Source organism: Citrus clementina, unplaced genomic scaffold (genome assembly GCF_000493195.1).
Source record: "Citrus clementina cultivar Clemenules unplaced genomic scaffold, Citrus_clementina_v1.0 scaffold_5, whole genome shotgun sequence".
In the NCBI taxonomy this organism is placed as follows: Eukaryota; Viridiplantae; Streptophyta; class Magnoliopsida; order Sapindales; family Rutaceae; genus Citrus; species Citrus x clementina.
In genome coordinates this window covers 1,682,043-1,700,843 of record NW_006262201.1, presented here as the reverse complement: position 1 = coordinate 1,700,843, position 18,801 = coordinate 1,682,043, and the positions used below count along the sequence as shown (strand labels likewise).

Here is an 18,801-nt window from a genome sequence, read left to right as displayed (position 1 = left end):
TTGCTTGGCCCTACAAATATCAACGTGCGATTTTATATTTATTGAATCTGGTAACAAGTGGTGGTGGTTGGTGATTGGTAAATTGCTAAATTATTAATGGGTGGTGGGCTCTGTTTTTATTTGCACTTTCCTGGAATAAACAACAAGTGGAAGACTTGGTACATTCATTTTGCTTGACCCTTCACACTTTCTGTTCAATTTTCTCATTTTGCTTTTCAAAACTCAAAATTCTGCTTCTTTCTTTGCCCCCCCAAAAAAAAAAAAAAAGAGAGAGAAGAAAGAAAAAAAATGTCAATCATCGGAGAGGCAATCCTTACGGCGTCCGTTGATTTGCTGGTCAATAAGTTAGCTTCAGAGGGGATTCTGTTTTTTGCACGCCAAGAGCACATCAAGGCCGATCTGATGAAGTGGGCGAATATGTTGGAGATGATCAAGGCGGTGCTTGATGATGCTGAGGAGAAGAAGACGACTAATCAGTTTGTGAAGAAGTGGCTTGGCAAGCTTCAGAACTTGGCTTATGATGTTGAAGACTTGTTGGATGAGTTTCAAACTGAGGCTTTCCGGAGGAAGTTGCTGCTTGGAAATGGAGATCCAGCTACTGCTCAGGATCAACCCAGTAGCAGTCGTACAAGAACAAGTAAGTTTCGGAAGCTCATTCCTACTTGCTGCACCACTTTTACTCCACAGAAGCTCATTCCTACTTGCTGCACCACTTTTACTCCACAATCGATTCAGTTCGATTACGCCATGATGTCCAAAATCAAAGAGATCAACGACAGATTTCAAGAAATTGTGACACAGAAAGACTCGCTGGGTTTGAACGTAAGTTCAGCTGGAGGGTCCAAAAAAGCCAGTCAAAGGCTAGAGACAACCTCTGTAGTGACTGGAGCCAACGTCTATGGCAGGGAAACAGATAAGAAGGAAATTGTTGAATTGTTGTTGAGGGATGATTTGAGAAATGATGGTGGATTCTCTGTTATACCTATTGTAGGTTTTGGTGGGCTGGGCAAAACTACTCTTGCTCGGCTTGCCTATAATGATGATCGAGTGCAGAATCATTTCGATCTCAAGGCATGGACTTGTGTCTCAGATGATTTCGATGTTATCAGGCTAACAAAAACAATCTTGACATCCATCGTGACTCACCAGAATGTGGATAATCTCAACTTGAATAAGCTTCAAGAGGAACTGAATAAGCAACTATCTGGAAAGAAATTTTTGCTTGTTTTAGATGATGTGTGGAACCGGAATTACGATGATTGGGTTGACTTCAGCCGTCCGCTTGGAGCAAGTGCACAGGGAAGTAAGATTATTGTCAGTACTCGCAATCATGAGGTTGCAAAAATCATGGGGACTCTTCCAGCTTATCAATTAAAAAAGCTGTCATATAATGATTGTCTAGCTATACTCGCTCAACATTCTTTGGGGACGCGAGATTTCAGTTCACATATGTCATTGGAGGAAATCGGCAGGAAGATAGTGACCAAATGCGATGGCTTGCCCTTGGCAGCTCAAACACTTGGAGGACTTTTACGTGGAGAGCATGACAGACGTGAGTGGGAACGTGTGCTCAGTAGCAAGATATGGGAATTACCAGAAGAGAGATGCCGCATTATACCAGCCCTTGCGGTGAGCTATTATTATCTTCCTCCAGCTTTGAAACAATGCTTTGCATACTGCTCATTATTACCAAAGGATTATGAATTTGAAGAGGAGGAGATAATTTTATTATGGTGTGCCTCCGGTTTTTTGGATCACAAAGAAGGTGAGAATCCTAGTGAAGATTTAGGTCGTGATTTCTTTAAGGAGCTATGTTCAAGATCTTTTTTCCAGCAATCGGCCACCGATGCATCACGATTTGTTATGCACGATCTTATCAACGACCTTGCCCGTTGGGCTGCAGGGGAGACATACTTCACACTGGAGTATACCTCGGAGGTTAACAAGCAACAGTGTTTTTCTAGAGATCTTCGTCATCTGTCGTACATTCTTGGAGATTATGATGGCGTTCAAAGGTTTGAGAAATTGTATGATATCCAACATTTGAGAACTTTTTTACCAGTGATGTTAAATAGTCGACATGGATACTTGGCTCATAGCATTCTTCCTAAGTTGTTCAAACTCCAAAGCTTAAGGGTCTTCTCTCTGCGTGGATATCTCATCGCCGAGCTGCCGGATTCAGTTGGTGATTTGAGGTATTTAAGGTACCTCAACCTATCTGGAACTGTGATTAGAACTCTGCCTGAATCAGTCTGCAAGCTTTACAATTTGCACACTCTTCTGTTGGAGGGCTGTAAGCTACTGAAGAAGTTGTGTGCAGACATGGGAAACCTCACCAAATTGCATCATCTCAATAATTCAAATACAGATTCGTTGGAGGAAATGCCACTAGGAATTGGTAAGCTGACTTGTCTTCAGACGTTGTGTAATTTTGCTGTGGGAAAAGACAATGGTTCTGGGTTACGAGAGCTAAAGTCATTGATGCATCTTCGTGGGGCACTTGAAATTTCAAAATTAGAGAATGTAAAAGACATTGGTGATGCAAAGGAGGCTGGGTTGGATGGAAAGAAGAATCTTAAGGAATTATCGCTTAATTGGACTTGCAGCACCGATGGTTCATCTTCAAGGGAGGCAGAAACTGAAATGGGCGTGCTTGACATGCTCAAACCCCATAAAAATCTGGATCAATTTTGTGTCTGTGGCTATGGAGGCACAAAATTTCCAACATGGTTAGGAGATTCCTCATTCTCAAATTTAGTGACACTTAAATTTGAAGATTGCGGCATGTGCACTGCCCTGCCGTCTGTCGGGCAACTGCCCTCTCTAAAGCATCTTACAGTGCGTGGAATGAGTAGAGTAAAGAGATTGGGTTCAGAGTTCTATGGGGATGACTCTCCAATTCCATTTCCATGCTTGGAGACTCTTCGTTTTGAAGACATGCAAGAATGGGAAGACTGGATTCCTCATGGATCTAGTCAGGGAGTTGAACGGTTTCCTAAATTGAGAGAGCTTCAAATTTTAAGATGTTCTAAACTGCAAGGAACACTTCCAGAGCACCTTCCTGCATTGCAGATGCTTGCTATTTACAAATGTGAAAAATTGTCAATTTCAATTACGAGTCTTCCAGCTCTTTGCAAATTGGTAATTGGAGGATGTAAAAAGGTTGTGTTGAGAAGTGCAACTGATCATCTCGGCTTACAGAATTCAGTGGTTTGTAGAGATACATCAAATCAAGTGTTTCTCGCAGGGCCATTGAAGCCGCGAATACCAAAACTGGAAGAATTGGAGATAAAAAATATAAAAAATGAAACACATATATGGAAGAGTTATAACGAATTACTGCAAGACATTTGCTCTCTCAAAAGACTGACGATTAGACGGTGTCCCAAAATTCAATCCTTGGTGGTGGAGGAAGAGAAAGACCAACAACAGCAGCTCTGTGAGTTGTCATGCAGACTTGAATATCTAGGATTGCTTTATTGCGAAGGCCTTGTGAAGCTGCCACAATCATCGCTCAGCCTCTGTTCCTTGAGAGAGATAGAAATCTACAACTGCAGTTCCCTTGTTTCCTTTCCTGAGGTTGCTCTGCCTTCCAAATTGAAGAAAATTCAGATTAGGCATTGTGATGCACTGAAATCGTTACCAGAGGCATGGATGTGCGACACCAATTCGTCTCTCGAGATCTTGAATATTCAATATTGTTGTTCGTTGAGATATATTGTTGAAGTCCAGCTACCACCAAGCCTTAAGCAGTTGACGATCTGGCGTTGCGATAATATAAGGACTTTGACAGTGGAAGAGGGCATCCAGAGTAGCAGCAGCAGAAGGTACACCTCATCTCTTCTCGAGAAGTTGGAAATTTGGGATTGTCCATCACTGACTTGTATATTTTCAAAAAACGAGTTACCTGCCACGCTTGAGTCCCTTGAAGTTGGCAATCTACCTCCGTCTCTTAAGTCCCTTTCTGTTTATGGATGTCCAAAGCTGGAGTCAATAGCAGAAAGGTTGGACAACAACACATCTCTTGAAACAATCAGTATTAGTAATTGTGAAAATCTGGTGTCCTTTCCCGAAGGGGGATTGCCTTGTGCGAAACTCACGAGGCTGGGGATATATGATTGTGAGAGACTAGAGGCCTTACCCAAGGGATTGCACAATCTGAGCTGTCTTCAAGAATTAACAATAATAGGAGGTGCGCTTCCAAGCCTTGAAGAAGAAGATGGCCTTCCCACCAACCTTCAGTCACTTGATATTCGGGGTAATATGGAGATTTGTAAGTCGCTGATTGAGCGGGGCCGGGGATTTCACAGATTCTCCTCTCTGCGACATCTTACAATCGGCGGATGCGATGACGACACGGTGATGGTGTCATTTCCACTAGAGGACAAAAGATTAGGGACCGCGCTTCCTCTTCCTGCCTCTCTAACATCTCTGAGCATTTCTAGATTTCCAAATCTGGAACGCCTATCTTCTTCAATTGTTGATCTTCAAAACCTCACAGAATTGCACCTGTGGGATTGTCCCAAGCTCAAATACTTTCCGGAGAAGGGCCTGCCTTCCTCACTTTTGCAATTATGGATCTCGGGATGTCCGTTGATAGAAGAGAAGTGCAGAAAGGATGGAGGACAATATTGGGACTTGTTAACCCATATACCTTGCGTTAAAATAGATTGGGAAAGACTTTTTGATTGGAAAAGACTTTTTGACGACGACTCAACAGGGGACGAATGAAATATTTTATTGTTAGCATTATTATTATTATTATTAAATCGGGTGTGTTTGTGTATATAATTTTAAAATTCAAATCTCAATTGAAAACTATTTTAAATATCTCGGGTCCAGTATATATACGAGTACATCCAAACACGTATGTTTACATAAAAGGACTAGATGAATAACAAGCACGTGCAGCGTAACTCACATCAACAACACATTCCCTGGTCAAGTTGGATAAACAGATAGATAACATGAGAATCAAGATTTCATCAAATCAAATAAATTGACAAATCCAAAAATACATTTAACTACTAGAGGGGACAGGATGCAAAAGGAATAAAGGGCACCATTAGATAAAATTTCATATTACAGTATTTGTCCAACAGACATAAGAAAGACCACAAAAACAATACAAATTATCACAAATAGCATGAAGTGGAAGTAGTCTGAAGAAATTCTAATGAGGATAACAGAAGACAAGCGATTGGTCCATAGAGCTCTACATATTGAGAATAAAAAATAACAAGATTGTTTCATACGTTATTTGTTACAAACAAGTAAATGACCAATAGATTCACTCCTAAACTAATATGAATGCTCCAAGTTCACATGCAAAGAAATTGAAATAATGCATCAGGGGAAACAGATCCTAGGACTTCACATGCAAAGAAATTGAAATAATGCATCAGGGAAAACAGAATCTAGGACAGACAATATAAAAATTACTTGTCCAGAGAAGTAAAAAAACAGATGAGTGGTGAAGGTTTTCTCACATCAGCATTTAGTGGAATATGGTGGTACATTTTCATGAAGTCAGCAATCAGATTCCTGAATCTTTTGCTTCCAGCTGGTGGCTCATATGGGAAAAAGGAATGCTCATTTAGAACACTGGCAAGATCAGCTAGGAATGGAATTTTCTCATCAGCAACCAAATCATATTCGAAAGATAAATCCAAAGAACTGCTGATCTCATGGAAGCCATTTTTCAGGAACTCAAAAATTTTCTTAACCTGTCCATAAATAAAAGTTGATATCATTTTAGCTCACTTCCCTCGTCAAAGCAATTACCAAGAACAAGCTACAAACATTAAGGAGTTACAAGCTTTTCATATGGCTCAACTATAGCCTCTAAGACTATATATACAGATCATGAAGAAGCTAGAAACATCTCCCACTCACCAGCTGCCTTCTGGGTTTGTTGTAAGAAACCCAGAATTTTCCCGCCTTACAACGGTCAGTCAATAAGTGACCAAAACAACTGCTAAATCCGTATAAAGTATGTCAAATCATGTGAAGAACATGTGATTCACTTACTGCAAGTAAAAGACAATACACAGATGTCATATTCTCCTGTTTCATCCAGAAACCAACAGGGCATGCACAATCAAGGATACAAACCGACATGTCAGAAACTTCTAAAACTCATTTTTAAGCTCACAATTCAACACATCTCTTTTAGGATCCTTTTCGATAATTTTCAGTTTTCTGACAAATGCAACATAATATGGTCATGTCCTACAGTAACACAAAGCAAAAATGCAGCTTTTATATTTTTAATACTCAGCCAAAGTTGTTGAACATATAAATACTCATGTATTCCGTGTTCTTTATTAAATTAGCATGATTGGACATAATTAAAATGAAAATCGGATAATTATGATGATTGTATTAGTTAGCCAGATTGGTGTTATTTTGACCAATTATCAAGGAGAACATTCAATTATATATAATATGTCCTTTGCATTTTCTCTTTTAATTAAAATCATAAAAAGACTTGCAATATAGACCATGTATCTATTATGTTGTTTATGGGAGTGAATTGTTGTTGTTTTCGTGATTGTCAAATATTTTCTCTCTCACAAATGAAAGTGCACATGCATTACCTAGATGATAATTAAAAGACCAAGATTATATTCCCATCATAATTAACAACTAACAATCCAATTTGATCCAGTGTCAATTAATTTTCAGTTTCTTATATTAATTTCTTTTTCAATATATATAATGGCAATCTCATGAGCTGAATATGTTAATTTCACTGTATTAGGCACCTTTGTGATATTTTATTAGGCACATTCTCGTATAGATGGATCATATTCTTGCGCAAATTTCAAATAAACACACCAAAGAGGGACAGACTGCATCAGAAAAAGCAATACTCAGCTGTCTTCACTTTCAATGAACTACTATGATGAAAATCTCCAGATATGAAATTAACAACTTCTTCTGTGATTCTTATTGTCATCATCAAGGACTTTATTTACCACAAAGGAGATGGAAACAGATGATATAAGATGCAATTGAACTTTGATATAAACGAAAATGCTGCTCTTCAGCACATTTCTTTGGTTGAAAATGATTCAACTATTAAATTTATGTATCTAGCAAGAAGATTTCTTTTTTTCCCCACCTCTTTTTGTGCATGATGAACTGTTAACACCTCTTGGTAGTAAATCAAAACAAGGTGAATCAAGCTTACCAGTGAACTCAAATTCTGTAGGCACAAAGAGAACAAACCAGCTAATCAGAAACTCCTCTTTCGTAAATCTTCCCAACTCCCAAAAGAGCCTCAGGTCTACAAATTAAAGCCAAATATCAGCAAGAAGCCGATTATGTAATTATCAAAGTATACATTAAGTTTTAGGTCACAGTTATGAAAAACCAGAAAAAAGTATGAAATCTTAACAATTAGCTGAGGCCAACAGAAACAACATCAAACATTGTGATTAATTATCTTCCTCAGCTAACTCAGCAATCAAATGTCTATGTCTGTAAACATATAAGCTGTTTCTTCTCCCATCAATTAAACCCCAAAGAATAGAACTCCCACTATAAGGATTCCCTTCTCCAAATTGGTTCTCTTTATCTTTCTTTAATACCTTTAAGCAGGTTTTCTTCCTTTTCACATTAGCAAATCTTAACATCAATTATTAAAATACTCCAAAGTACAGAGCAAGATTAGTGTTTCTTACAGAACTCGAATTAACTAAGAGAAGTTCATCCATTGAACTTTGTCCATGCACTGATGACAAATTTTCAGGAAACAAAACCATTAAAATCTTCGACTTATTATCGAATGATGTACGAACTTATTGAAATAAATTAACAGCGGTAATTATTTGTCTTACCTAAAATGCAAATTCTATCTACCATAATAGCATATTTTTACTAACACACATTCCACTCCCAAGTTAGCTTCAGATATTAATTCACTTCCTATTTTGATAGCACTAAAACTATGTATTATTCGAGTTAGGGTGAATAATTACACCAAAAGTAAACACTTAATCCTGATCTGCTTGATTGTCAAGAAACAACAGGAAAAGGAGGGAAAGAAGCAAAAGAGAACAAAGTGAAAACAAAAGCTCACTGGGCTCACAGAAAAAGACAAAAACATAAATTAATTTAAACTACGACTCCGACTTCATTTTTGCTTTCTTGGAAACTGAATCCTGAAAATGATCCACACTCCACCCAAGGCAGAATCCTGAAATGGATTTGTACACCTCATCCATTCTGTTTTGGAATTCTGACGGAGCATTCTTTAGGCCGAAAGGCATCACGTTCCATTCATAATGCCCGTGGGGGACCACAAATGCTGTTTTGTGTCTATCTTCTTCCTTGATCCCAATCTGCCAAAAGCCTGACTTCATGTCAAACTTTGAGAACACTTTTGCTCCAGCAATACGTTTCAAAAGATGTGTCCTCCGTGGAATGGGGTATCTTATGTCTTGTAAGCAATCATTAAGCTTTCGGTAATCTATTACCAATCGCTTTTTTCCACGTACCTGTTCTGAATGCTTGTTGACATAGAATGCTGGGCTGGCCCAGTGAGACTTAGAGGGCCTGATTAGCTTTAGATCCATAAGTGCTTGGATCTCAGATTTGCACAGTTCTTCGTCATGGGGCATGCCTGGATGAGAGGCTGTCTGGTGAGGCATGGTCCATCCATCTTTATATGGTAGAGACACAAAGTGTTGTTCTTTAGCCCAGAACTGATTTGGTACTTCTGCACAGCATTCAAGGAGTTCCTTAATTTGGGGTTCATATTTGTGGATTGGGTAGTTTGCTAGTTTTCCACCCTCTCCAAAAATGGATTGTTTTTCAACCCAAGGAACTTGAAAAGTATGCTGAGAACCATCGATGGGATTGCGGATGGTGTAAGAGAATCCTTCAGGAAAGAAGGCAAAAGGGGCAACCAGACGGAGAAAGTCGGTGCCAAGGAGGATATCTTCGCCAGAATAATCGAAGGCGAAAAACCCATGTTGGATCATAAAAGGTTGAATCTCAATTGGGCGAGTAACCTTTTTGCTATAGAAGTCTCTGCCACTAGCGGATCCGAAAGACACCTTAGTAGGAACATAGAAACATCGAGGAACACAGGCTTCTCGGATGAACGAGCACATTGCTCCTGTATCAATAAGAGCAGTAAGTGCTACCTGTGTATCTTCGGAGGGATTGAGGATGACTTCAATGTGTGGCCGGAAAAGGGATGACCGTTGTATGGTGTTAACCTGGAGAGGCTCGCGAACAGTGAGTACAGCATCATCATCGTCATCGTCAGAATCACTATCTGTTGCAGAAGCAGTCTCCTCAGAATCAGAAAGAGGATGTTCATCCAGAGTAAAGATAGCACCGAAGGGGCTATCTGACCAGGTATAAATGTCATCATCAAAATCATCATGCTGTATTAGCTGGATGAGTTTGGCTGGGAGTTTCTTCTTGGATTTGCACTGCTTGGCATAGTGACCTTTCTTTCCACATATGAAGCATCTGCCAGAGCCTTTCTTGTGTTTGCGTTTTTTGATAAAACGGTACTTCTTCCCTTTGTATGGTTTCCAGGGACGCTTTAGTTTCTTATGTCTGCCAGGATTACAAGAGCACATTTTGTCTGTATGTTGGCAACCAAATTTGTTTGGTTCCTCATTACAGAATTTTTGCAGAGAGGATTTCTCAATCTGCTTCATGTGTCTTCGTAAATCTTGAGATCGGCAGTGGTTTTGAATAAGCTCCATTGCAATTTGGTAGAGCTGGGCAAGGCTGAGCTGTGCTAAATCAGTAATTGCATCAGCTTTGAATTTGGCCTCCATCATTTCTGCAACTGGGCCTGGCATGTTTAGCACAAATGTCCTGTGTATGGTATCGGATTGTTTATCAAAGATGTAGTACAACCTTTCTTGTTCAAGGTAGTACTCTTCCATTTTTCTGACATCACAGCACTTGTTTTGGAGAAATTGCTTCTCAGCAGCCTCTTCTTCTCTTGTGAACTGGCCTAGAAAATCCAAGGATAGATTTTCTACTAGGCTTCCACAAGGATCTTCTCTGCTAAGAATGAACTGCCTTTGATCAGCAGTAAGCTTTCGTCCCCACCATCGGCGTAGCGAGCCAACAAATCCTGCTACCAGTCTTAAGGCAGCTGACCTTCTGCTCAACTGAGGGGCTCGTTGGCATTCTCCTTCATACCAGGATACCATCTTTTCAAAGTAAGCCAATCTTTCTTTTGGCTTCATTCCATCAATGTTCCAGAACATCTTTCCGGTTGTGGAATGTCCTAGTTGTACTCTGGTTTCCCATTCTTCTCCTTGGTTGACTTCATCTATGTGAGGGGCACGATCAGTAGGTGCATCAGCCGGATTGGAGGAGGCTTCTGTGGCCGCTGGTTGGTCTGTGAAACCAGGGGCTGTGAACTGTGTTGTTCCTGATGGGTTTTGAGTTTGTTCCTGCCTTGTAGGATCAGAAGTCTGACCCTGTGTTGGTGTTGAGGCTGCAAATCTGGTACGGGTATCCACATAGAATGGATTCGGAGGATTTGCCCTATGCATAAGAACAGGAATTGGAGGGTTCTCAGTAGTATCAGAAGAGATACTTGAGCTCTCATCAGTTTCATATTCCTCATTCCATCCTGTAGCCTTCTGGGGCCATGGGTATTGAGGAGGAGGAGCATAGCTTCTCCAAAATGCTTTCTGGTTATTTCCAGATGCATTTTCCTCCCAGATGTGGCATGGTTTAGTAGGCCTGCTCTTCCAGTGCCTGGACACCTTTGGTTGTTGATAGCTTTCCCTTGTTCTTCTCATTTCATCTTCGTCTGCAGCTCCAGTCATCACAATCATGTTAACCGACCTGGAGGCACTATCATGTAGTTGAGAGAACTGTTGGGTGGACATCTTATGCTGTTTTTTGTTTTTCTTTAGCTGCTTTCTGATCACAGCTAAGTCAGCAAGAATCTGCTGTTGAGTGACCATGATGTCTCCCAAGGCTTGGTTTTGTTCTACAGCATTGATGTTTGACCAGTTGATTGCCTTCTCAATTGGGCCGAACTCTGTTGGGTTAGTTTTCTGTATTACCCATTTGGCAGCATACATTCCTCCGGGTATATCCTTGATGAATTCATTATCAAGGTCTGGAGTGGTGATCATGTTTACTGGACCCATGATTCTGCAGGAGGTAGTTCTTCTTGGCATATGTGTGCACAAGGAGGGATGCTTTCCTTCAAGCTGGCATTTTTCACATGGATAGAGAGCTTTAGTCTCTGTGGGGAAAGAGACCGATACTCTTCCTTCTTGTAGCCTGCTTATCTTTGGGACCTCATGGATTTGTTGAGGCCTGTTGTTTTTCTCATACTCATTGATCCATTGTGGTGGAAAAATGAGTTGGTTTTGCCTATAAGTCCTGGGTTGAAAGACTCTGCCATCACCAGCAAGAAATCTGGTAATAGGCCTGCCAGAGCTACTCATAGAGAACAGGTGGGTTTGGACTTTATAGGTCATAGTGTGGTGAATTGCCATTATGAATGGAACGTGATGCCTTTCGGCCTAAAGAATGCTCCGTCAGAATTCCAAAACAGAATGGATGAGGTGTACAAATCCATTTCAGGATTCTGCCTTATCTACATTGATGATGCCCTCATCTTCAGCAACAGTGAAGAAGAACATGCTGAACACCTGTCTCAATTCAAGGACCTAACCTATAAGCATGGGTTAGCTTTGTCAGAACCAAAGATGCAGATAGGGCTTGATGAGGTAGATTTTTTGGGATTACACATTAAACAGGGATTCATCATTCCTCAGCCACATATTGCTGAAAAAATATCCCAGTTCCCAGACCAGCTGTCAACCAGAAAGCAAATCCAGCAATTCCTCGGGATAATCAATTATGCAGCAGACCATGTGCAGAACTTGTCAAAGATGACGAGTCAGATATCAAAACACTTAAAGAAGGGTGCCCCACAATGGTCGGAAGAAGCGACAAAGGCCGTGACAGACTTAAAGCAAAAGTGCCAGTCACTTCCACCATTAAAGATACCTGACAAAGGACAGCTCATCTTACAAACAGATGCTAGTGACCATTATTGGGGAGCACTATTGATAGAGGAATCCGAGGGAAACAGGAGAGTCTGTGGCTATAAATCTGGCCAGTTCAACGACGCTCAAAGCCACTACCCATCCTCAAAGAAAGAAGTCTTAGCAGTCACCAAAGGGATCAAGAAGTTTCAATTCTTTCTCTATCTAACCCCCTTTGTGATTGAAACAGATTACAAGTACCTCCTGGGATTGATCAGAAGAAAAGAAGGAGAAATCCCAGATCCACAACTAGCAAGGTGGTCCGAATCTCTCTCGAGATTTAAGTTCGAAGTCAGACACATCAAAGGAGAATCCAATACTGTAGCGGATTTCCTTTCTAGACCAATCACCATGATCACAAGAAGAAGCCTCCCGAGACGATGGGAAGAAGGCAGCTCCAGTGCTCATGAAAACAGAGCACACTTTCTCAAAGATCTCAATACTTTTATTGCATGGCTTCCTTCTGAAGTACAGGAAGACATCTTTGAGAAGATTATCTCTCACAAGAGAGATCCGGAAGATCAGGCTCTGACATGGCGGGTATGGCAGCTCATGGCCTTGCAAGAACACAGACCTGCCCATAACAGGAAGTGCCAAAGAGCCTTCGATCCGCATCCAAACCCGGACCAGATGCATGAAACTATCTTCAAGGTTGGTTGCACTTTTCACTATGTGATAGATGAGAACTCCAATTGGGGTCATTATGTCATTTGCGACATAACCCCTCAAGCTTACTACATCACATGGTACTGGCTCAATATATATATATATATATATATATATATATATATATATTCCATAAATTGATTGCATTCATTCTAAATTGATTGCACTTCATTCTTAATTGAAGACTATGACAAGTTAAATAAATTAATCACCATCATTAGTAAATATTAATACCTCAAGTTAATGAATTCATAACTTAATAACACTACATTTTCATCTAAATTAATATGTCTAAGCTGGTGCTAGTGATCCTTTTTCAAATGATTACATGTTTGCTTCGCTAATTAATTGATAAAGTGAAACAAAAAGAAGTAGAGCCCCGCACCAATAATTTTGCAAACAAAGCAATCAGACCATCCCTTTTTTTTCTCTTTGTATCACTGTTATTCTGATTCCATATTCTTGCAATGCCATTCCCTAAGTTTTCTTTTTGAATGAGTCCTAAAAAGACTTGCAATATAGAGACCATGTATTTATTACGAGATTTATTGGAGTGAGTTGTTGTGTTTGTCATTATCAAATAACATATTTGAGAGCTGTTTATTTTTGTATATATAAAACTGAAATTATTATAATTGCGTAGAAGAGTTTGAGGGTCACTAGGAGGATTTGCTGATTAATGGTTAGTGAAGTAGTAAACCGACCAGGCGAATTTATCAAAAGCACTTTATTACATCATCTCCAAATGTAAGCCATTAGATACAAGTTTTGTATATTAAAGTCATTCTTTCCATTGAATTTCTCGAGATCAATCTTTGATGTAGCCATACTTGGATCTTGATCTGAAGAACTAGTTCTGATACCAATTGTACTGTCAAGATAGCCGCTAATCAAGCCATCAAAACACTGCCCAAGACCCTGTTCAAGATCAAACTAGCTACATATGAACAATTGAATGACCTCGATGAACTCAATAGATGACTTGAGAACTTAAAGCAAGATTTCAGCCATTAGGAAAAAAGAAATAAGCAAGATTAACAAACAATCACACACAGAAACCAGCACTGTTTCCGTGGTTCAGCTGTGCAATGAGGCACAACTTACATCCAAGGGAGAATCGACCAAAATGAGTTTTATTTATGATTCAAAGTAATTTTACAGAGCTCACACGGAGAAACTAACAAGGAATAAGATGAAACTTTCTCTCTCTCTTCATTCTCTCTAGAAACGATGATAAAAAATGCTGCTGCCATAACAAGAAATGGCATTGCAAGAATGTAGAATGCCACATGTTACCGAATCTGTTCTAAATCAAGATTATTATCATCCGAAATTCCGAATTTAATTTGCATACAAGACAGTATAAATCAACAGTTCAAAGAAAAAAAAAAGAAGAATTTAAACCATTAAAAGGATAGCCATTAGGTAGAATTTCACACGAAAAGCAATCAGTCAACCAAGCTTCTATTTGCCTGAATTGCCGGAAGCATTCGGCCACTTTTCATGAACTGCAGATCAGATAGAATTTTTGTTGCATCCATTCTGGAAAATATACTTAATATCTGATTGCAACTGAATTTGACTGAATGAAAATAAAAAAGTACCAAAAAGAAAGAACTGCAGCTCTAACGAATGCAGATCAAATCATCACCCATTGTGTTCTGAGACAAAGAGAATCTATGGTGATTGATTTATATCCAACGGTGCCAGCAGTGACGTCCCACGCGCGACGATGGCGGTGGATAGAGCTCCCACAGCCGTGAGCCTCTAAGTGGCCGGTCGATGGCAATTCGGCCGTTTCAGGTGACGGGAATGGCCAGTTTTTCGTGCTACAAACGGCGGCGTTCCGGTGGGTTTTTTGCGACGCTGACGGCTGGGATATAATGGCCAGTCTTTAAGCTTCCAATTGATACCTTGCTCGGCCGGTGAGGTGGCCGGAATCGTGAAATACAACCGGTTCGGTTCTGGGGTACGGGTCGGGTTTTTGGTAGCTTCTTCTTCTCTCTCACACGTGTGTATGTGTTCTCCCTGTTTCCAGCTTCTTCTTTTATTTTTATTTATTTTACTTTACCGCCTTTTTTTTTTTTCGGTTCACATACGTTACACAATGCAATTTATAACAATATATTGTTGCAATAGTGGATTAACAAAATTTCCAGCAATTCTCTTTTCATAAATAACAACCATGTCATCTCGATGACATTAACCATGTTAATGGCACATGATTGCAGTTTTTGCCATCCCGCCACGGCGCACAATTTGTATAACGTAAATCCATAAATTAATAATTAATTAATTTGCATTTAATATTTGAATGAACGTATTCGAAAGTCAATAGATTCGCATGCCCAAAAACAATTTCACCACGATCACCTCCTGTTACCTTTGTTCAGATTTTGCTCTGCAGAAAATGGAAACTTTTCTATTTGAGTTAAAAGACTGTATTGAAGTGCACTACGATAGAATATGTCACATGTTAAAATAGTTTTGTATTAATATTGAGCCAATTACTCATTATAAAACACTACAATGATTGTTCAGAGAAAACAAAATTTCATCATCATTATATATATCTGAAGTGGAACTGTTTACACTTAGGTAGCGTTTACTTTTTAGATTAGAGTGAGAATCCTCAGGAGTGGGAGTGTGGAGTGGGATTGAGAGTAGATTGCTTACTTGCACTGGAATGGAAGCATGAAATGAAGATTAGAATCCAATTCATGTGTTTATTTTGTCTTGGATTGGGAGTAAATAGTTTCAAATTACAATTTTATCTTTATTTTAAAGAATTATAATTTTTAATTACAAAGTTAATAAAAAATATATTTTAATGAATAAACATATATTTTATTATATTTGTAAATTTATAATAACTATTAATATTCTTAATTATGAACATCACAATTTTTTATTAATTTTAATTTTAATTATATAAATTAAAAATTGTTGATAAGGGCAATATAAATGAAATATTTTTACTATTAACATAGTATGAAATTAATATTTTCTTAGAATAAATTATTTATTAGTATTAATTATTAATATTAAATAAATACAATACTATTATTTTTAAATAAATATAATAATATTATATTTTCAAATAAAGATGGTATATAGTAATATTATTAATTCTCTATTAATATAATAATATTATTTTTAAGTAAATTAAACTTAGAGTCAAACCCAATTATTATTTAGTTAAATATAATAATATTATTTAAATATTTGTTAAATATAATTATAGTAAATTTAATAAAAAGAAGGGTAAATATAAAATGAAACATTATTTTATTTTATTTAATATAATTATATTAAATTTATTATTTATTAATATAATATTATTTAGTGCAAAATTAATATTTTCTTAGAATAAACTATTTATTATTATTAATTATTAATATTAAATAAATATGGTACCATTATTTTTAAAATAAATATAATAATATTATATTATTAAATAAAGATAGCATATAGTAATTTTTATTAATTCTCTATTAATATAATAATATTATTTTTAAGTAATTTTAACTTATGATTAATGCAAATTATTATTTAGTTAAATATAATAATATTATTTATTTTATTTTATTTAATATAAAATATTAAATTAAATTTAAAAAGAATTGCAATATAGAATGTAATATGATTTACTGGAGTGAATTGTTATTTTTGTGATTATCAAATAGTATATTTGAGAGTTTCTTATTTTTGTATATATAAAATTGAAATTATTTTAATTGTGCACAAGAGTTTGAGGGTCATTGGGAGAATTTGCTTGTTGAGGTTAGTGAAGTAAACCGACCAGGGAAATTTATCAAAAGCACTTTATTACATCATCTTCATACATATCCCATAGAATCTTGGTTGCATTCATTCTAGCAAAAATACTTAATGTCTGATTTCAGTTTGGACTAAAAGCAAACATGCAGCTCAATCTGATTGATTAAAAATATAAAACAGTACCCAAAAGAAAGAAAGAAGAAAGTGTCAAGCAGCTCTAACGAACGCAGGGGGATGCATGCATATTAATATTTCTCATCAAATCATCACGCATTGTGCTCCAAGACTAAGAAAATCTAAGTTAATTGATTTATATTGATTTTTCAAAACAGAACTATCTTATATCATTTAGTGATTAGTGATGCTAATATTTGATAGAATGAATCAGGTGTCTGCTGAAATTTCTCGAGGAAGAACCCTTGAGTATTCATCATCTCAATAAGCAACTCAGCATAAGAGAATGAAATTTATATTGCGGAACTTTTATTGCTGAGATTAATAATCAAACCATTGTTGGGATATTGGTTTGGTAATTGTTGAATTAATGGCCCTGAACTTATTCTATGGTGAACGGAAATTATAATATAAGGTGTTTCCATGCTCAATAAGGCACGTATAAGAGGTAGCTGGTATTGACAGTTGGCAATCATGAAAATTTTGTCATAGTAGTAGTATTATGTACTTGCTTCATTTTCATTAGGAGCATTTATAATATGGAAATACCATACGACTATATACAATTGGCCATTGCAAAATCATACCTTGTGTCAAATTAACCGTAGATTAATGGATTTCTTGTTGGGGTGGATGGCTGCAATATGTAAGTAATGGCTAGCTTTCTCAGGTGCTGAAACTTCATATTCAAAGTACATACGATATTTATTTTGTGTAGATGAAATCATTGGGAGTTTCACTCTAATGGACGGATGTTGCCGGGTACTAAGAACTGATATTCGTATTGATTAATTAGTATAAGTTAGATGAATGGTCAATGTTCATGCACTTTTGAGCTACATGTGGCAATGAAAATCGAGTGAGTTTAATTCTGTGATGTAATATGACACTATTCAACCAAGCAACATTACTCTTCAGTGATAGACATAAATGAAACTAGTGCACATGCATTAGTTAGATGATAATTAAAAGACCCAGATTATAACAGAGTAAAGGATTTTGAGTTTGAATGAGTAAATTAGATATGTCTGCAGATTCTCCTCCTAATATATGGGAACTATCTAGTTTATCACTCAAATTCATTCAAATGTAAAATATATTTTTCTGTTATCTAATCTCTTAAAATAGGCAAGGTTGTTATGTATATTGCTGTATATAAAGTCTTACAATCAATGCAAAAGTATTCACTCAAAATCCTTTACTCTGTTGTGGTATCAGGGCATTAAAGCTCTCCATTTTTCTTTTCTCTTCTCCCTCTTTCTACTGAATTCTTGCAATGGCAAGCAATCATTCAAACACTACTATCTGAAACACCAATGATTCCAACAACACACTCATCACCATCAATGTCGCAGCTCAAACTCCTCTCAAATTAACTACCACCAATTACCTATCTTGGAAGTTACAGTTCCAAACACTTTTCGTTGGCTATGATCTCCTCGGATATATAGATGGCTCTAAACCATGCCCTTCTACAACTGTAATAGCCAACAACAGCACATCCCCAAATCTTGCATATACTCTCTGGATCCGACAAGACCAATTGATTTTAAATGCAATCATTGGATCAATCTCTCCCTCTATAATCCCGTTTATTGCTAATACCAAAACATCACAAGAAGCTTGGACCACACTTGCCAACACATATGCCAAACCCTCACGTGGTCGAATCAAGCAAGTCAAAAATCAAATCAAACAAATGACTGAAGGACCTGAATCAATCACTGAATTTCTGCAAAATGTAAAGGCACGAGCTGATGAGTTAGCTCTACTTGGGTCACCATTTGATAATGATGACCTCATCGATAAGATCCTAGAGACACTTGGTGATGACTACAAAAAGTTAGTCAGAGTTGTTCAAGCAAGAGATACTCCAATCTCCTTTGAAGAACTCCATGAGAAACTCCTCAACTTTGAAGCCACGCTCAACATCACGAGACCACAAACTGTCTTCCCCATCACTGCTCATGTTTCAACTCGCACCAATAACAACTGGCGCAATAGTAACAACTATGCCAATCAAAGTTCAACCAACACCAATCGGAATCCAGGACAATCTCAAAACAACAATTTGAATCGACAGCAACGTCCCTACCTTGGCTTTTGCCAACTCTACAGGATTCAA

General features: G+C 37.7%; 2 protein-coding genes across 2 annotated transcripts; one reads left to right on the top strand and one right to left on the bottom strand.

Annotated features, from left to right (window-relative positions):
* The first annotated feature begins 273 nt into the window (after positions 1 to 273).
* LOC112097661 (putative disease resistance RPP13-like protein 1) lies at positions 274 to 4,731 on the top strand. Its single transcript, XM_024182939.1, has 2 exons — positions 274 to 671; positions 711 to 4,731. The coding sequence occupies exons 1-2, from the start codon at positions 289 to 291 to the stop codon at positions 4,729 to 4,731; spliced, it is 4,404 nt and encodes a 1,467-aa protein (XP_024038707.1). The 5' UTR covers positions 274 to 288.
* Positions 4,732 to 5,388: 657 nt separating this feature from the next.
* Positions 5,389 to 7,198, bottom strand: LOC112098538 (methionine S-methyltransferase-like). The gene is made up of 3 exons (XM_024185129.1): positions 7,127 to 7,198; positions 5,896 to 5,974; positions 5,389 to 5,726 (listed from the first exon to the last, which is right to left on the bottom strand). Exons 1-3 carry the CDS (start codon positions 7,138 to 7,140, stop codon positions 5,439 to 5,441), a joined length of 381 nt encoding a protein of 126 aa, XP_024040897.1. The 5' UTR covers positions 7,141 to 7,198; the 3' UTR covers positions 5,389 to 5,438.
* Between the last annotated feature and the right edge of the window lie 11,603 nt (positions 7,199 to 18,801).

Bases quoted from the DNA above. Each gene is read 5' to 3' on its own strand.
- LOC112098538 (XM_024185129.1), bottom strand. The intron at 5,727-5,895 runs GTGAGTGGGAGA...ATTTATGGACAG, and splicing joins ACAAACCCAGAAGGCAGCTG to GTTAAGAAAATTTTTGAGTT.
- LOC112097661 (XM_024182939.1), top strand. From the start codon at position 289: ATGTCAATCATCGGAGAGGCAATCCTTACGGCGTCCGTTGATTTGCTG. The intron at 672-710 runs CACTTTTACTCC...TACTTGCTGCAC, and splicing joins CTCATTCCTACTTGCTGCAC to CACTTTTACTCCACAATCGA.